A 14,474-nucleotide genomic window follows, 5' to 3' on the forward strand; every position below is an offset into this window, starting at 1 on the left:
TACAAGGCAAGTTATAGATAGGAAAGTGTGAAGAAAAACGTTTCATTTTCACCATCAGCAGAGGCCCCCACCTAAGACCTGTCGGCCCTGGCACCCAAAGGCTCCACCCGAGGGGAATGCGGGCTAGTAAAGGCGAAGCTCCAACTGGGCCTCTGCTTCGTCCAGGTCTGCCTGCTGAAGGTAGTGACCTGCAGGGCCCCCTCCCTGCAGGTTGCATCAACCCTGCCTCGGCCTAAGGGTCCATGAACAAAACAGTTGCATTTGTATGCCAGATAATGTCTTATATATTTGCTTATGTAAACACCTTGTTGTCTTTATGTTAAAAATTCTTAAATAGTTAAAAAAAAAAAGAATCCCAAATCCCTCCCCAACACCAATCCTGGGAATGTCTCTGCTCATTCTGGGTAAACATATGCATGTAAGTTTACCCACTCACTGGATGGACAATTTCACAACAAGTCATTTCCCCAGGTGAAGCAATATTTTATCCATTTCTTTGACAATTGCCCTCAATAAGACCAGTATGTTGGGTTTTTTTTACTTTTGAGATTTACAATGTTGAAACCTAGCTAAAGCTTAGAAATCTAGCCAAAAGCAATCATCTTCATAATTATGACAGTAACAACATTTATGTTCTTACATAGTGATTTTTACCTGGAACTGTTATTAGGCTTAATTCCCAACCCTGCTCTGTGCTCTGGAATTAGAAAAACGCATTTGCTATTACTGGTGCATCTCAGCAAATTCAAATACCCTCCTTTTGTGTGAAGTTTATAGGCCTGTCGTCCCCCCCCCCCCCCCCCAACCCACTCCACCAGCTTATCAGACATTATTGGCTTTTTTACAATACACAATTATGGTTATCACTCTTTTCTGGAGTTACAAAGTCACTGCCAATATCAGAAATATCTGGAATATGGCAAAGGAAATGCATGAGCTTGATCACAGTGTGATATCAGTGCAACATAAAGGCAAGAAGTCCAAAACATGTTTCTACACTTCAACTGGCTCACTGTGTCATTCAATATACTCTAAAACATTGGAGTGATCTAGCTCCCCAGCATTGCACCAGTCTCAAGCAGAAATAAGTGTATTTGGATATGAGAGCTCCTAGAAATGAATAAAAGGTGCATATATATTTGGGTGAATAAGTGTATGTGAGCAGAGTAGAAAGTGTTAACATTGTGCCTATGGTAACAGATTCTACTGTATGCTTTGAATATCCTTTTTCAAGCTGTAAAAATATTTTCTTTGTGAAATGTATCACAAAAAGATTCACAAAGACTCAATAGTTACAATAATAACATTACAGAAAACAAAAGGGCCAGTATAAATCATTATGCAATAAATATTGCAGCAAATCTTCTTCACCTATTCTGAGAGAAACAGGTATCTTAGTGGTAGCTGCTCTTAAAACTTTAAAAAGTTACTTTTATTGCACATGGTCATGCTCAGTGATCTCAAAATTTTGGGAGGAAGTAAGAAACAGAATTGCAAAAATAACAGGTTTCAATGTTCCTATAAGTCCATCAGCTTGTGCATTCTTGATGGTGTTGATAGTATTGCTTTAGGGTGGAAAATATTTCAGCCCTTTCTCTGGAAAGCATGCCTGCTTACAAAAACATGTATTCTAATTAACCAGATAAAAAGGACTTCACCAAACATAACAATGTGCAAAAACCAGATACATCTTTTGATGATAATAGAACTACTGTTGGCCAAAGGTGACAGAGAAGTTTTGTGCAATTTGGAATCACTATGTACTGTCATTCTCAGAAAATTAAAAGGCCAAACAATGCCTGCCATGTCTTTTGTTTGTTTGCATAGGCAAGTCTAAAGGATTTACTCTGTAGTAAAAGATTACTATTGACCTTAACTTGTCTCTTTTCTCATATTACATTGAAATGCATCACTCTTATTTTTCTTTTTGTTGTACAATATGGGCTGGATTTTAAAAGGGTTACGCGTGCCGGGCCTATTTTAAAAAGGCCCGGCGACGCGCGTAAAGCTCCGGGACGCGTGTAAGTCTGAGGCTTGCAAAAAGGGGTGGGGTGGGGTGGGGCGGGGTCAGGCTCCCGGCACAGCGGCCATATTTGCTGCTGTGCCGGGGATCGCACGCCGGCAGTTGGCCGGCGTGCACACATGTACGCCCGATTTTATAACATGTGCACGCAGGTGCGTGCATGTTATAAAATCGGGGGTCGGTGCATGCAAGGGGGTGCACAATTGTGCACCTTGCGCATGCCGAGCCACACTGCCTTCCCCCGTTCCCTACCCCCCATCTTCCCCTACCTCCCTCGCCCTTTCTTACTTCAGCCTTGGAGCTGAAGTAAATTGCGCACACCAGCCGACTGCTGGCGCGTGAATCCCGGCACAGCGGCCAATTTGGCCGCTGTGCCGGGAGCCTGACCCCACCCCGCCCTGCCCACACCCCTCCCCCTCCGGGTAGCGCGCACATGTACGCCGCACGCACTTCTTTTAAAATCTATCCCTATTTGTGTATCTGGGGTTCTATGCCTTAATATGCAATTGGGGAGGAGGAAATTCTTCTTCCACTTGATAATTTGATATTAATGCTTACATATTCTTTTGCATCCTATTGTATATTGTTCTATTCGATAGTGTTATAAGTTATGTGCAAAAGCTTTAAATGTAGTTATTGTTCCTTTGAGTTGGAACAGTATTGGTTGTAAGAAAATCATCAAAACTAATAAAAAGATTTGAATATACAATATAACTTCTATATTGTGATTGATTCACCACAGCTTTGCTTCAGAATTAATTTAGCATTTTCTATATCTAACATTTGTGAAGCAGATTTTTATCAATATTTTAATTAATGTTTTGTGATAGGTTTGGTTCAACATACAGCACAACAATTCCCCAATGTGTGTAAATTTTGACATCTCAAAGGAAATGTTTTGGAAACCATTACTAACAAATAATTATCAACGCATGAAGCAACCTACAGTTCAGGTAACCTTTCTGATCTAACTATAGTATTAAATTTAAAAGGAGTCCTTGTAAAAGCACCTGAACACCTAGATTCCTCAAATTATCATCTTTTTTTTTTTTGGCTTTTTTACCTAACATTCTGCATCTTATTCCAATTTTGCCTTTCTGTTTTGTTCTAATACATTTTGGGGCAATTTTCAAATTGTCTGGAAAGTTTTGAATGTCCACAGGTGCTTTATAAGCTTAGACCTTGTACCTAGTTTTCAAGGAAACGTAGGCCTTCATTCCCTTCTCTTCCCCCCTCAGTTTGTCCCCTCTTACTAGAATAGCAGCAGATTTTTACAAGTGATCTCTTTGCCACAGGCTGTCAGGACCTAGCAGCAGTGGCTCAGTGATTGCAGGGACAGTGCAACAACTCAAACAAGAAAAGTGCAAGAGAAGGGAGAGGGAAATTTCAGGGCCTGTAAACACGGCTGGACTCATAGCTGTATGCTTAAGGTCAGACCTACTGGTGCAGAGAGCAATGGGGAGGTCACTTGGAAAATCTGTTGCTGTGCTATAAGAAAGGGAATGAAAAAGGGAATAAAAAGGCATGAAAGTGACTGAGAATCTAGCTTTTTAGTGGAGGCCACGAGGGGAAGGGAGAGGAAAGGTGCAGCCCCCTGCCCAGGCTAGCCTGAAGGAATGAAGGAGAGAATTAATTCCTACCAGGAGCTAGTGATTCTATGACCAAAAGTAAATTCTGAGGTCAGAAGCAAATATTGCTACAGATTGGGGACTGTGGGATGGATTTTCAAAAATTATCTGTGTAGGTAAGATAATTGGGTGGTTTTACCCAGTTATCTTTAGCTGAAGATTCATTCAAAACTAACAGGTTAGTTTTTGGACTGAATAGTAAAATCTAGCCAGGCAAAATTTGTCTGACTAAATTTAGGCCTACCATTTGAATGCAAGGGTTGAACTTGATTAAATTTAGCTGGCTAGCATGGATTTTCAGCTCTAACTAGCTAAATGAAAAATCCACCCTAGGAATGCTTCTGATCCCACCCCTTTTCTGACAGTTACATTTGTGGGTCTTGTGTCTTTATCCACATTTATGCAGTATGGGTAGGGGGAAGAAATGTTTAACTGGGTAGATTTATCCTGCTAACTCCTGAAGTTAGCAAGATAAATCTTTTGAAAATCAATCCTGGGCATACAGTTTGCCCATATTATGAATTAGTATTCAGTCTTTTGTAACAAGAATACAATGAAGAAATCTATGTGGTCTTGCAAGCATATGCAGGAGCACACTATCTTTATATAGTTTATATGTTGGGGTAATAGAAGATTTTATGATCTACAAATAATCTAGTGTCTCCAGGATCATTACTACTTCTGCACTAAGCTTTGTAACAAGGATACTGTATACAAACAGAAACCAAACCATATTCAAAAGCTGTCATTTTCTTTGAAGCAACCAGATCTAATGATGGAGCTTACATTCAGTATCCACACAGTACTTTTTGCTAAATGTGCAGATCAATAGATCTTTAAGAAACTGAGTTGCCTTTCAAAAATAAGTAAAAAATTGTCATCTAGTTCCAGACAATGCTGTTCTCACATGAGCCTTGCTATCCCAGAATTTTCTACTATTCTGTGTCTATGGGGGATAAAATACTTAGGGACAGATTTTCTAACCTACGCGCGGGCGTAGAGTTGTGCGCGCAACCCGGCGCACACAAATCTATGCCCGATTTTATAACATGTGCGTGCAGCCGCGCGCATGTTTTAAAATCTGGGGTCAACGCGCTTAAGGGGGTATACACTTCTGCACCTTGCATGCACTGAGCCCTAGGGGAGCCCCGATGGCTTTCCCTGTTTCCTCCAAGGCCGCTCCGAAACCAGAGTGGCCTCGGAGGGAACTTTCCTTTTGCCCCCTGCACCTTCCCCTCCCTTCACCTATCTAACCCGCCCCCCCAGCCCTACCTAAATCCCCCCCTACCTTTATTGTTTAAGTTGCGCCTGCCTCCGGGCAGGCATAGGTTGCACGCACTGGCCGAGTGCCGGCGCACGATTCCCTGGCCTAGCAGGCCTTCGGAGGCCTCTGGCCCCGCCCCAGACCGCCCACACCCCGCCCCTTTTTTCAAGCCCCGGGGCATATTTGCGTCCCGGGGCTTACTTGTATCACCGAGCCTATCCAAAATAGATTCGGCGCATGCAGGAGCGGGTTTTTGGGGTTATGCGTGTAATATACGCATGTAACCCTTTGAAAATCCACCCCATAGTAAAACAGATCCTTAGAGGTGAATTTTAAAAGCTTAATGTGCACCAAAATTGGGAGATGGGCACACATCTAGCACTCTATTTATAAAGCAGGCAGATGCACACACAAGAGCCAATGCATGCACATCTCGCACAGGAAGAAAAAGGGGTGAGAAGTGGGCAGAGCATGGGCATTCCAGGGCATGGGTCAAGAGATGTGCACACATGTACCTACAAGCATGGGTGCATGCACAGATCCAATGACACTATGGAGAAGGTGTAAGTTAAAAAAATAAAAATACAGGCATCTGTGAGGAGTTTGAGGGGTCTGGGGTAACTGGAGAGTACAGGCTGTATAATCAGGGGATTTGGAAAGTGCTAGAACACTGGGTGAACTGATGGATGAACAGGTGAAATTGGTCCTCAGCTGGATGCACATCTGTTTTAAAAACAGGCAGATGTGCATCCATAAGCTGACTTATGCGGCTAGGTATGTGCAAGCTTAAAATTAGGTGCACACATCTGCTCACCTATGCTATTTTATAACATGCACACATATTATAAAATGGCTGCATCACTGGGTGTGTGCCAACACACATGTGTATATGTTGCCTGTGCACCCGTTTGAAAGTTACCATTCCTGTGAATAAAATAAATGCAAATTAAAAAATATAAACATTGAGCAACACTGTCATGTAACCCCTTAAGACTACCCCAACACCGATTCACTATTAACTCTGTGAACACTTCAAAGTTCCTGTCAAGCACTGCCAAGGCCTTCCTGCACCTGTGCACATGCCTTCCTGCTGGCAGCCTCCCACCCACCAACTGGGTTCCTGCTTGCCTTTGGTGAAATCATCCTGCCCAAGCTATTCCATAGTAGTTTCTAGGGATATTGAGACCCCACATAACCCAAGAGTCACACATTTATGAGAAATGCATCTACAGACCAAATATAAAAAATGCTGGGATCATCAATCAGTCACAGGACAGAGCTAACTAACTAAAATATTTGTTAACAAATAGCAAAAACAATGAACATAAAAAAGATGTAATTTGGAAACCAAATCGATAAAATAAAACAGATTCATATAGATAATGCTAACTAGACATTTTTCACTATAACTAGTAACCAGAGTGTTAGGACCTGGAGCGTGGACCCTTGTTCTGAGGTAGAGTCTGCACTGCCGCCAAGGAGAGAATTCCTCGTCGGTCTCTACCGTCAGATGGCGAGGCCTGTTTGCAGATGTAGATCGGACTTCACCCTGGAAGCACGTAATCCCCCCAGGAGGAGCCCGTAGGGACATGGCCGCTGGGACTTAGGCGACTCCCTGAGGATGAAATATGGTCTGGATGCAGGCGCCTCCTGCAGGTCGTGGGTTCCAGATGGCTGGCGCCTCCAGCAGGTCATACGTAATCTCTGTAGAGAAGTCGAAGAAACTCCAGAAGCCGGTCCAGGAATCAGAGTCCAAAGAGAGGTCCGCAGCCAGTCCAGGGGTCAGAGTCCAGATTGTGGTCCAAAGCCAGTCCAAGGGTCAATGTCCAGAGAGCGGTCCAAAGCCAGTCCAAGGGTCGATATCCGTAGAGCGGTCCAAAGCCAATCCAGAGGTCGGAGTCCAAAGCGTGGTCCAAAGCCAGTCCAGTGGTCGGGGTCCGGAAGAATCAATCCAACAAGGAGGGCAGAGCAGAAGCGGGACGAAGAACCAGGATACCAGGAACACAGGAACCAAGCAAGACCTCAATACTAAGGCAAGGTCTGAGGAGCAGACCTTGCCTTTAAATACTAAACCCAAGAGGAAGTGCTGCCGGAGGGAGCCACAACACTTCCTGTCATGGCCCCTTTAAATGCTTTCTTCAGCCGCGCGCGCAGCCCTAGAGAGGTTGAGAAGGGGGCGGAGCCACAACCAGAATCCGAGGCCCGCGGCCGGCCACACAGCGACCCAGGCCACGCGGGGAACGTCTTCTGAGGCTCCCTGCATCTGCAGGAGCCTGTGCTGAGACCCGACGCCGCGGGTAAGAGTTAGGTCCCGGCCGCGGACCGCCGCGACCGGCGGCCATGACAGTCGGCCCCGGTCGCGGACTGCCGCGGCCAGCGGCCATAACACAGAGAGTTTCAGAAAAGGCTATCCTCACAAGGATGTGTAGAGCTAGAACAAACCCATGATATAGATGAGGTTCCTCTGCACTCCCAGTCAAAACTGAGATTTTCTGACAAATTCTGGGCTAGGTCACTCTGGAGCTGATATTATAAAACATAACAAACACCTACAGTACCAGCTTCTTGACCAATATCAAGATAGAATGTTGCAACATTATACCACCTTGTGAAAGTTGAAGAAATATAAACTCCAAGCCTCATTTTGAGGTACATGACAAGTTAACCTGTTCAGTCCCAACTGCCATAAACTGCAGAGCACAGCAGGAGGTTGCCTCCTTTCTGTCAGTTCAAAGATTGCAAGGAAAGGAGGTCTAACTAGGGAAACAAAAAGGTCTCTGTGCAAAATAAAAAATTTCAACAAACATATAGAAGTGAAGAAAAGGAGATCGGTGTATACAGTGGAGTGTACATTGTCAGGCGGCTGAATTTATTTATTTATTTATTTATTTATTTAAATTCTTTTAATATACCGACGCTCAAGACCAGGTCTTATCGTACCGGTTTACAATAAACTAGGGGGTGAACCAGATAACAATGAAAGCAAAAAGTTACATTATAACAGGGAATGTGGAACTAGGCTGTTAGAAGAAAGGATAGTTTAACAATTTCAAACTGTAGAGCAGAGCAAATAAGCAGAAAGTAGGTGCTTACATGGTAAGAATTGACTGAGACACAGACGACAGGATCTATTACATTAGGTGGCGTTCATATCCTGTGCCGCATTGCATAATCACATGCTGCAGCATACTGATGCATGCATTTCCAGAATAAGATTGTAAAACTCATAAAGTGGAAATGTTAACACAATACCACTGAACCTACGGGCACATGATAAGTCCTGCTGACCTTTATTGCCCCTGAGGCAGCTCTTGACTAAAGAGCGAAACTCGGCCAAAGTTGGGCAAATTTCAAATAAAGGGCATTTTGTATACACCGATCTCCTTTTCTTCACTGCTATACAGCCAACTGGATTGGCTTCCGATTTGCTTTCTGGGTCTAACAAACATATAGATCCCCATTTTACTACAAGAACAAAGAGCATAGAAGAGATGAAAGGCTGTACCATTATTTTTCCACTAATGAAAGCATTATTGCTTCTTCAGAGGGTTATATATAACACTCTTAAACAATCCAAAGAAGTTTTCAATTGTTCAAGAAGAATGATGGCAAGACTCTCTTTGCCATACATGGAAGAAATTATAAATCCTAGCCCCAAAGCTACAAAATCTGACTGATTCATGATTAAAAAAAAAAAAAAATCTAAATCAGGATTCAGTTTTGTTTCCACTAACAGACTGATTTCTTTTCAGAACCATGGTGCAAACTTCATGCCTATTGTCTTAGCTAGTCTGACCTTATAACAATAAAATTATCTTCTTATGCCATAGTATTATACTTGATCATAGTATAGAAATCTTTTTCTCTGTTTTAGCCAGCGGAAATACATTACCTTTCTACTAATAAAAGCATGGTGCAAGAGTTGGAGAAAAGGTATGACTTTTTCAATATTAAAAATAATGCATTTCTCTTTAGCTCACATTTTACAAGTTATCTTTTTAAATCTATAATTGGAAAAATCAATTGGCCAATGTGATCATTTCCCACTGTCAGGAGATATTTAAGTTGTGCACAGAACCAAATATGATTTCTTTCTCTGAGTGTTGCAGAATCACTGAGGTTATTCTTTTTTTTACAAATATTTATTGGTGATAAAAAAAATGATTTTCCTATTTAAGCATTTTCAAATGATATAGCATATTTTAAGGACTCAATTTACTATTGTTCCTTTATTGTATGCACTAAGGCCTGGATTTATCAAAATGCACTAAATATTGCATGCAATAGGGATGTGTTTTATGGTAGTAGGTAGTTGATTGCAATAATACCTATGTGAAGGACTATCTTAGCACAAATTGCAATAACTACTGGAATTGATGCATTTCCTACATACAACCACTGGGGGATCAGAGAGAGAGAGAGAGAGAGAGAGAGAGAGAGAGAAAGAGAGAGACCTTTGGAGTGAGGAAACTCACCCAAAGATGAGATTTGTGCAATGTTCTCTCAACCTAGATTGATGTTACCCAGGTAGAGAGTCCGTCAAGCTAGATTGAGAGAACATTGCACAAATCTCATCTTTGGGTGAGTTTCCTCACTCCGAAGGTCATCAAATCTTCACAAGAGAGCACTGTTCTGTTCGTACATCTCACTTTGAATGTCAAAGTGGCCCCTAACCCCAACACTAATACCTAAACCTCACCTCGAATTACTAGGTGGGCCTCCCATAGAGATATAAATACCTATCTAGCATACAGCCCTTATGGCAACGTTCTCTCTCTCTCTCTCTCTCTCTCTCTCTCTCTCTCTCTCTCTCCCTCTCCCACTATGGTAAAGCCCTCTCACATGACTTAATGAAAAAGGTGTTTTTTTGCATGTGAAAACACCATATAGCACTTTGATAAATGACCCCCTAAGTGACAATATTTCTGCTTTCTTAGCATATAGACAGGTAGATCCAAAACCAATGGGTTATGTACCTCTACCAGCAGATGGAGATGGAGCAAGGCTGACATCACAGTATATATATACCCATACACTGACATGACCCCATCAGTATTCTCCATCTCCAACAGATGGTGGACATGCATCTCCCTACTGAATTTTGCTTAAAAAAATTTTAAGGAGAAAAGAAGAAAGAAAATTATTCACCTCACTCTCCTGTGGTGATACCTTACAGTCCCTCCCTCAGTCGAGAATTCCTGAGGTGATATCCTTGAATCCCTCCCTCAGATGAGTGCCTTGGTTCGGTAGCTGTTTTTTTCAGCCACGTGGACTTAGCTGTAAAAAACAAAACAAAAAAACAAAACAAAACCTGAAAGACAAGTGGGTACAGGAAGCTGAGCATAGTATTGAAGGTCCTTACCTTCTCCCCCCGCAGCCAGAGACCAATCTTGTACTCAAGAAGAGAGAAGAAGGGGAGTTAAGTAGAGATTTCTCTCCCCTTGGGTCTCCTTGCTTGGCACGCCAACATTCATTCCTGCCTCTGGGGGAGTTTAGGGGATGTGGGCAGCTTGGCGGGATGAGCAGCCTTTTTGGCTAAGCCCCGCTCTCAGGCTTGAGTTCACCGAATTGTAAGCCACAGTGGCATTTTTGCACGGTTTTTTCTTGCACATTAGACTGCTCTCTTCAGTTATATCAGTTCATGCTTCTGCGCCCGGCTATGCAACCATTTGTGTGTCCAATTTGTGTGCCTAGTTGGGTGCCTGCCTAGTTGAGTTCCTAGGGGCACCTGCCTGGGCATTTAGTTGTGCATGCACAAACACGTAAGCACTTATTTACTCATATGTCTGAGTGTCCTGGTTGGAGCTTAGTTTTGTGTGCTTATCGGGGCACTGTGTGGAGTGATTAATTTTTGGGCATTAGATTTTAGGGATGTGAATCGTTTTTTGACGATTTAAAATATCGTCCGATATATGTTAAATCGTCAAAAATTGTTAGGGCCACGATACAATACCAATTCCCCCGATTTATCGTCAAAAAATCGTAAATCGGGGGAAGGGGGATGGCAGGAAAACCGGCACACTAAAACCCCCTAAAACCCACCCCCGACCCTTTAAATTAAATCCCCCACCCTCCCGAACCCCCCCCCCCAAATGCCTTAAATTACCTGGGGGTCCAGCGGCGGTCTGGAACGGCAGCGGTCCGGAACGGCCTCCTGCAATTGAATCGTGTTGTCTTCAGCCGGCGCCATTTTGCAAAATGGCGGCGGCCATAGACCAACACGATTCGACTGCAGGAGGTCGTTCCGGACCCCCGCTGGACTTTTGGCAAGTCTTGTGGGGGTCAGGAGGCCCCCCCAAGCTGGCCAAAAGTCCAGTCCGGTCGTTCAGCGGGGGTTCCGGACCCCCGCTGAACGACCCCCGCTGAACGACCCCCACTGAACGACCTCCTGCAGTCGATCTCCTGCCAGCGCCATTTTCCGTACGGAAAACGATTCGCGGCAGGAGATCGTTTTCCGGACCCCCGCTGGACCCCCAGGGACTTTTGGCCAGCTTGGGGGAGCCTCCTGACCCCCACAAGACTTGCCAAAAGTCCAGCGGGGGTCCGGAACGACCTCCTGCAGTCGAATCGTGTTGGTCTATGGCCGCCGCCATTTTGCGCCGCCATTTTGCAAAATGGCGCCGGCTGAAGACAACACGATTCAATTGCAGGAGGCCGTTCTGGACCGCTGCTGTTCCGGACCGCCGCTGGACCCCCAGGTAATTTAAGGCATTTGGGGGGGAGGGTTCGGGAGGGTGGGGGATTTAATTTAAAGGGTCGGGGGTGGGTTTTAGGGGGTTTTAGTGTGCCGGCTCACGATTTTCACGATTTTCACGATACTTTAAACACCCAAACGGCAACAATACGATTCCCTCCCCCTCCCAGCCGAAATCGATCGTTAAGACGATCGAGGACACGATTCACATCTCTATTAGATTTTGGGTGCGTATTTTTTGCAGCGCTAACACAGCTGGGCGCACTGTTATCAGATGTCTGTTAGAGTGAACTGACAACCTGATGGCGCCAATAGCAAAGACGCCTAAGCACCTTGCCCTTTGTGCTGCTTGCCATATTCGGGCATCTCAGCCTGGCATTCCCTCTAATTTGAGTTAGTGCTGTTTGGAGGCTCAGAGTGAATTGCCTCATCTGATTTTACTAAACTCAGTTCTTCCCAGCTTGATGCAGGAATGGAAAAAGAGCTGTCAGAGGTGTCACCTGATTTTGGGGTTCCCCTAACTGTTTCTTCAGCGGGGGAAGGTAGTGCAGTGGGCACAGGACCGACACCCCCTGGTTTTGGCATGGATCTCAGGCACAGCCCTCAGCCCCGGCCATTCTTAGCAGTTCAGGATCTAAGACTGTGGATTCCTGTATGCCTGATGCTGTGGGTAAGCATCTGAATATGTCTAGATCTGCTGTGGTTCTCCCCGATAGGGACCCAGATGGCACGGATGATGATGCCAATCCTTACTTCCTGCCTAGAGGATAGGAAAATTCCTCTGGGATTGGAGCTGTATAGAACTATGTTGCTTTTCTTTCATAGAGATGAGTTACCTGCTCTGATTTCCCAGACATTGAAGATGCTGGGGGTAGCAAGGCCTGAATCCATGTCTGAGCCAAAGAAAGAACCCATTTCGATTTCTATGCATAAAGCCTCATGTTTCTTCCCTTTTATGGAGGCCATTCAAGAATTGATTGATCTTGAATAGGGCATCCTGGAAGCTCATTTTAAAGGGGGATGAGCCTTGGCAGGACTATAGCCCCTGAATTCAGCTGCAAGAGAGCAATTGCATTTTTCGAAAGTGGATGCACTTGAATGTGCCATTGCCAAGAGAATGACTATCCCTGTAGAAGGGGAAGCAACCTTGAAGGATGCACAGGATAGGAGAACTGAAGCTATCCTTAAGCAGGCCTTTGAAGTGATGGCAATGAATTTGCAGATAGCTTCTTGTTGTTCCCTGGTGGCTTGCTTTTGTTTACTTCTTTCTCAGGAGGTCGAGGAATCTGGTATGAATTCCAGAACAAGGGTGGCTCCAGCAGCTGCCTTTTTCACAGATGTGGGCTGTAATTTGGCCTGCACTTTGGCCAGGGGTGGCTTCAGTAATAGTGGCCAGGTGTCAGCTATGACTTAGAAATTGGTTCACTGGTACAATTTCGAAGTCTAACCTTACAAAATTGCCCTTTAAAGGTTCACTCTTGCTTGGGAGCGAGCTGAAAAATAAAAAAGGCCAACAAGTGGGATGAGTCCCAGTTTCCTTGGTTCCCAGAGGATAAGAAACAGACACTGTGCTTCTCCAGCACGAAAGGTCATACTAGGGATTTCAAACATTTTCGACCCTACAGAGGAGCGACCTTTCAGAGGGCTCGACCTTTGGGTAGTTCTCAGTTCTTTCATCCTAGGCAGCCAAGATGGGGCGCAGGCTCGGGTAATGGAGCTCCCCAAGCCTCCCAATGAAGGTGTGCCAACCCACCCCCAGGAACAGGAGATTAGGGAGTCGCTTCTCTCTCTCATTTTTATCAGATGTGGGTCAAGATCACATCAGACCTGTGGGTTCTATAAGTGACAAGAGATGGCTACCATCTGGAATTTTGCAGTGTTCACTGGGAAGTTTTTATGGTGTCTCCCTGCAACTCTCTGCAGAAGAGACAGGCAGTGGCAGTACATTGTCAAGGTTCCTCGCCTGCAGGTTGTAGTTCCAGTGCCCACGTCACAAGAAAATATGGGCCTATATTCCATTTATTTCCTTGTGCCCAAGAAGGAGGCTCTTTTCACTCCATCCTCGATCTCAAAGGGGTTAACGTCATTTGCGGGTGACTCATTTTCGCATGGAAAAATTACACTCAGTGATAATGACAGTACACTTGAGGGAGTTTCTGACCTCTCTGGACTTGTCAGAGGCATACATTTATATTCCCATCTGACTAGAGCATCAATGATTTCTGCGTTCACAGTTTTGGGATGACATAAGAACATGCCATACTGGGTCAGACCAAGGATCCATCAAGCCCAGCATCCTGTTTCCAACAGTGGCCAATCCAGGCCATAAGAACCTGGCAAGTACCCAAAAACTAAGTCTATTCCATGTTACCACAGCTAGTAATAGCAGTGGTTATTTTCTAAGTCAACTTAATTAATAGCAGGTAATGGACTTCTCCTCCAAGAACTTATCCAATCCTTTTTTAAACATAGCTATACTAACTGCACTAACCACATCCTCTGACAACAAATTCCAGAGTTTAATTGTGTGTTGAGTGAAAAAGAACTTTCTCCGATTAGTTTTAAATGTGCCACATGCTAACTTCATGGAGTGCCCTCTAGTCTTTCTATTATCCGAAAGAGTAAATAACCGATTCACATCTACCCATTCTAGACCTCTCATGATTTTAAACACCTCTATCATATCCCCCCTCAGCTGTCTCTTCTCCAAGCTGAAAAGTCCTAACCTCTTTAGTCTTTCCTCATAGGGGAGCTGTTCCATTCCCCTTATCATTTTGGTAGCCATTCTCTGTACTTTCTCCATTGCAATTATATCTTTTTTGAGATGCGGCGACCAGAATTGTACACAGTATTCAAGGTGCGGTC

At 44.3% G+C, this 14,474-nt stretch overlaps 1 protein-coding gene across 1 annotated transcript in view; it reads left to right on the top strand.

Moving 5' to 3' along the window:
* CC2D2B (coiled-coil and C2 domain containing 2B) overlaps positions 1 to 14,474 on the top strand; it is a 250,369-nt gene that overhangs the window by 172,268 nt on the left and 63,627 nt on the right. The window contains exons 10-11 of the mRNA XM_029609947.1: positions 2,854 to 2,976; positions 8,790 to 8,848. Coding sequence (XP_029465807.1) covers positions 2,854 to 2,976; positions 8,790 to 8,848 — 182 coding nt within the window. The remainder of the gene's footprint in view (positions 1 to 2,853; positions 2,977 to 8,789; positions 8,849 to 14,474) is intronic.

Source organism: Rhinatrema bivittatum, chromosome 7 (assembly GCF_901001135.1).
Source record: "Rhinatrema bivittatum chromosome 7, aRhiBiv1.1, whole genome shotgun sequence".
Lineage (NCBI taxonomy): Eukaryota > Metazoa > Chordata > Amphibia > Gymnophiona > Rhinatrematidae > Rhinatrema > Rhinatrema bivittatum.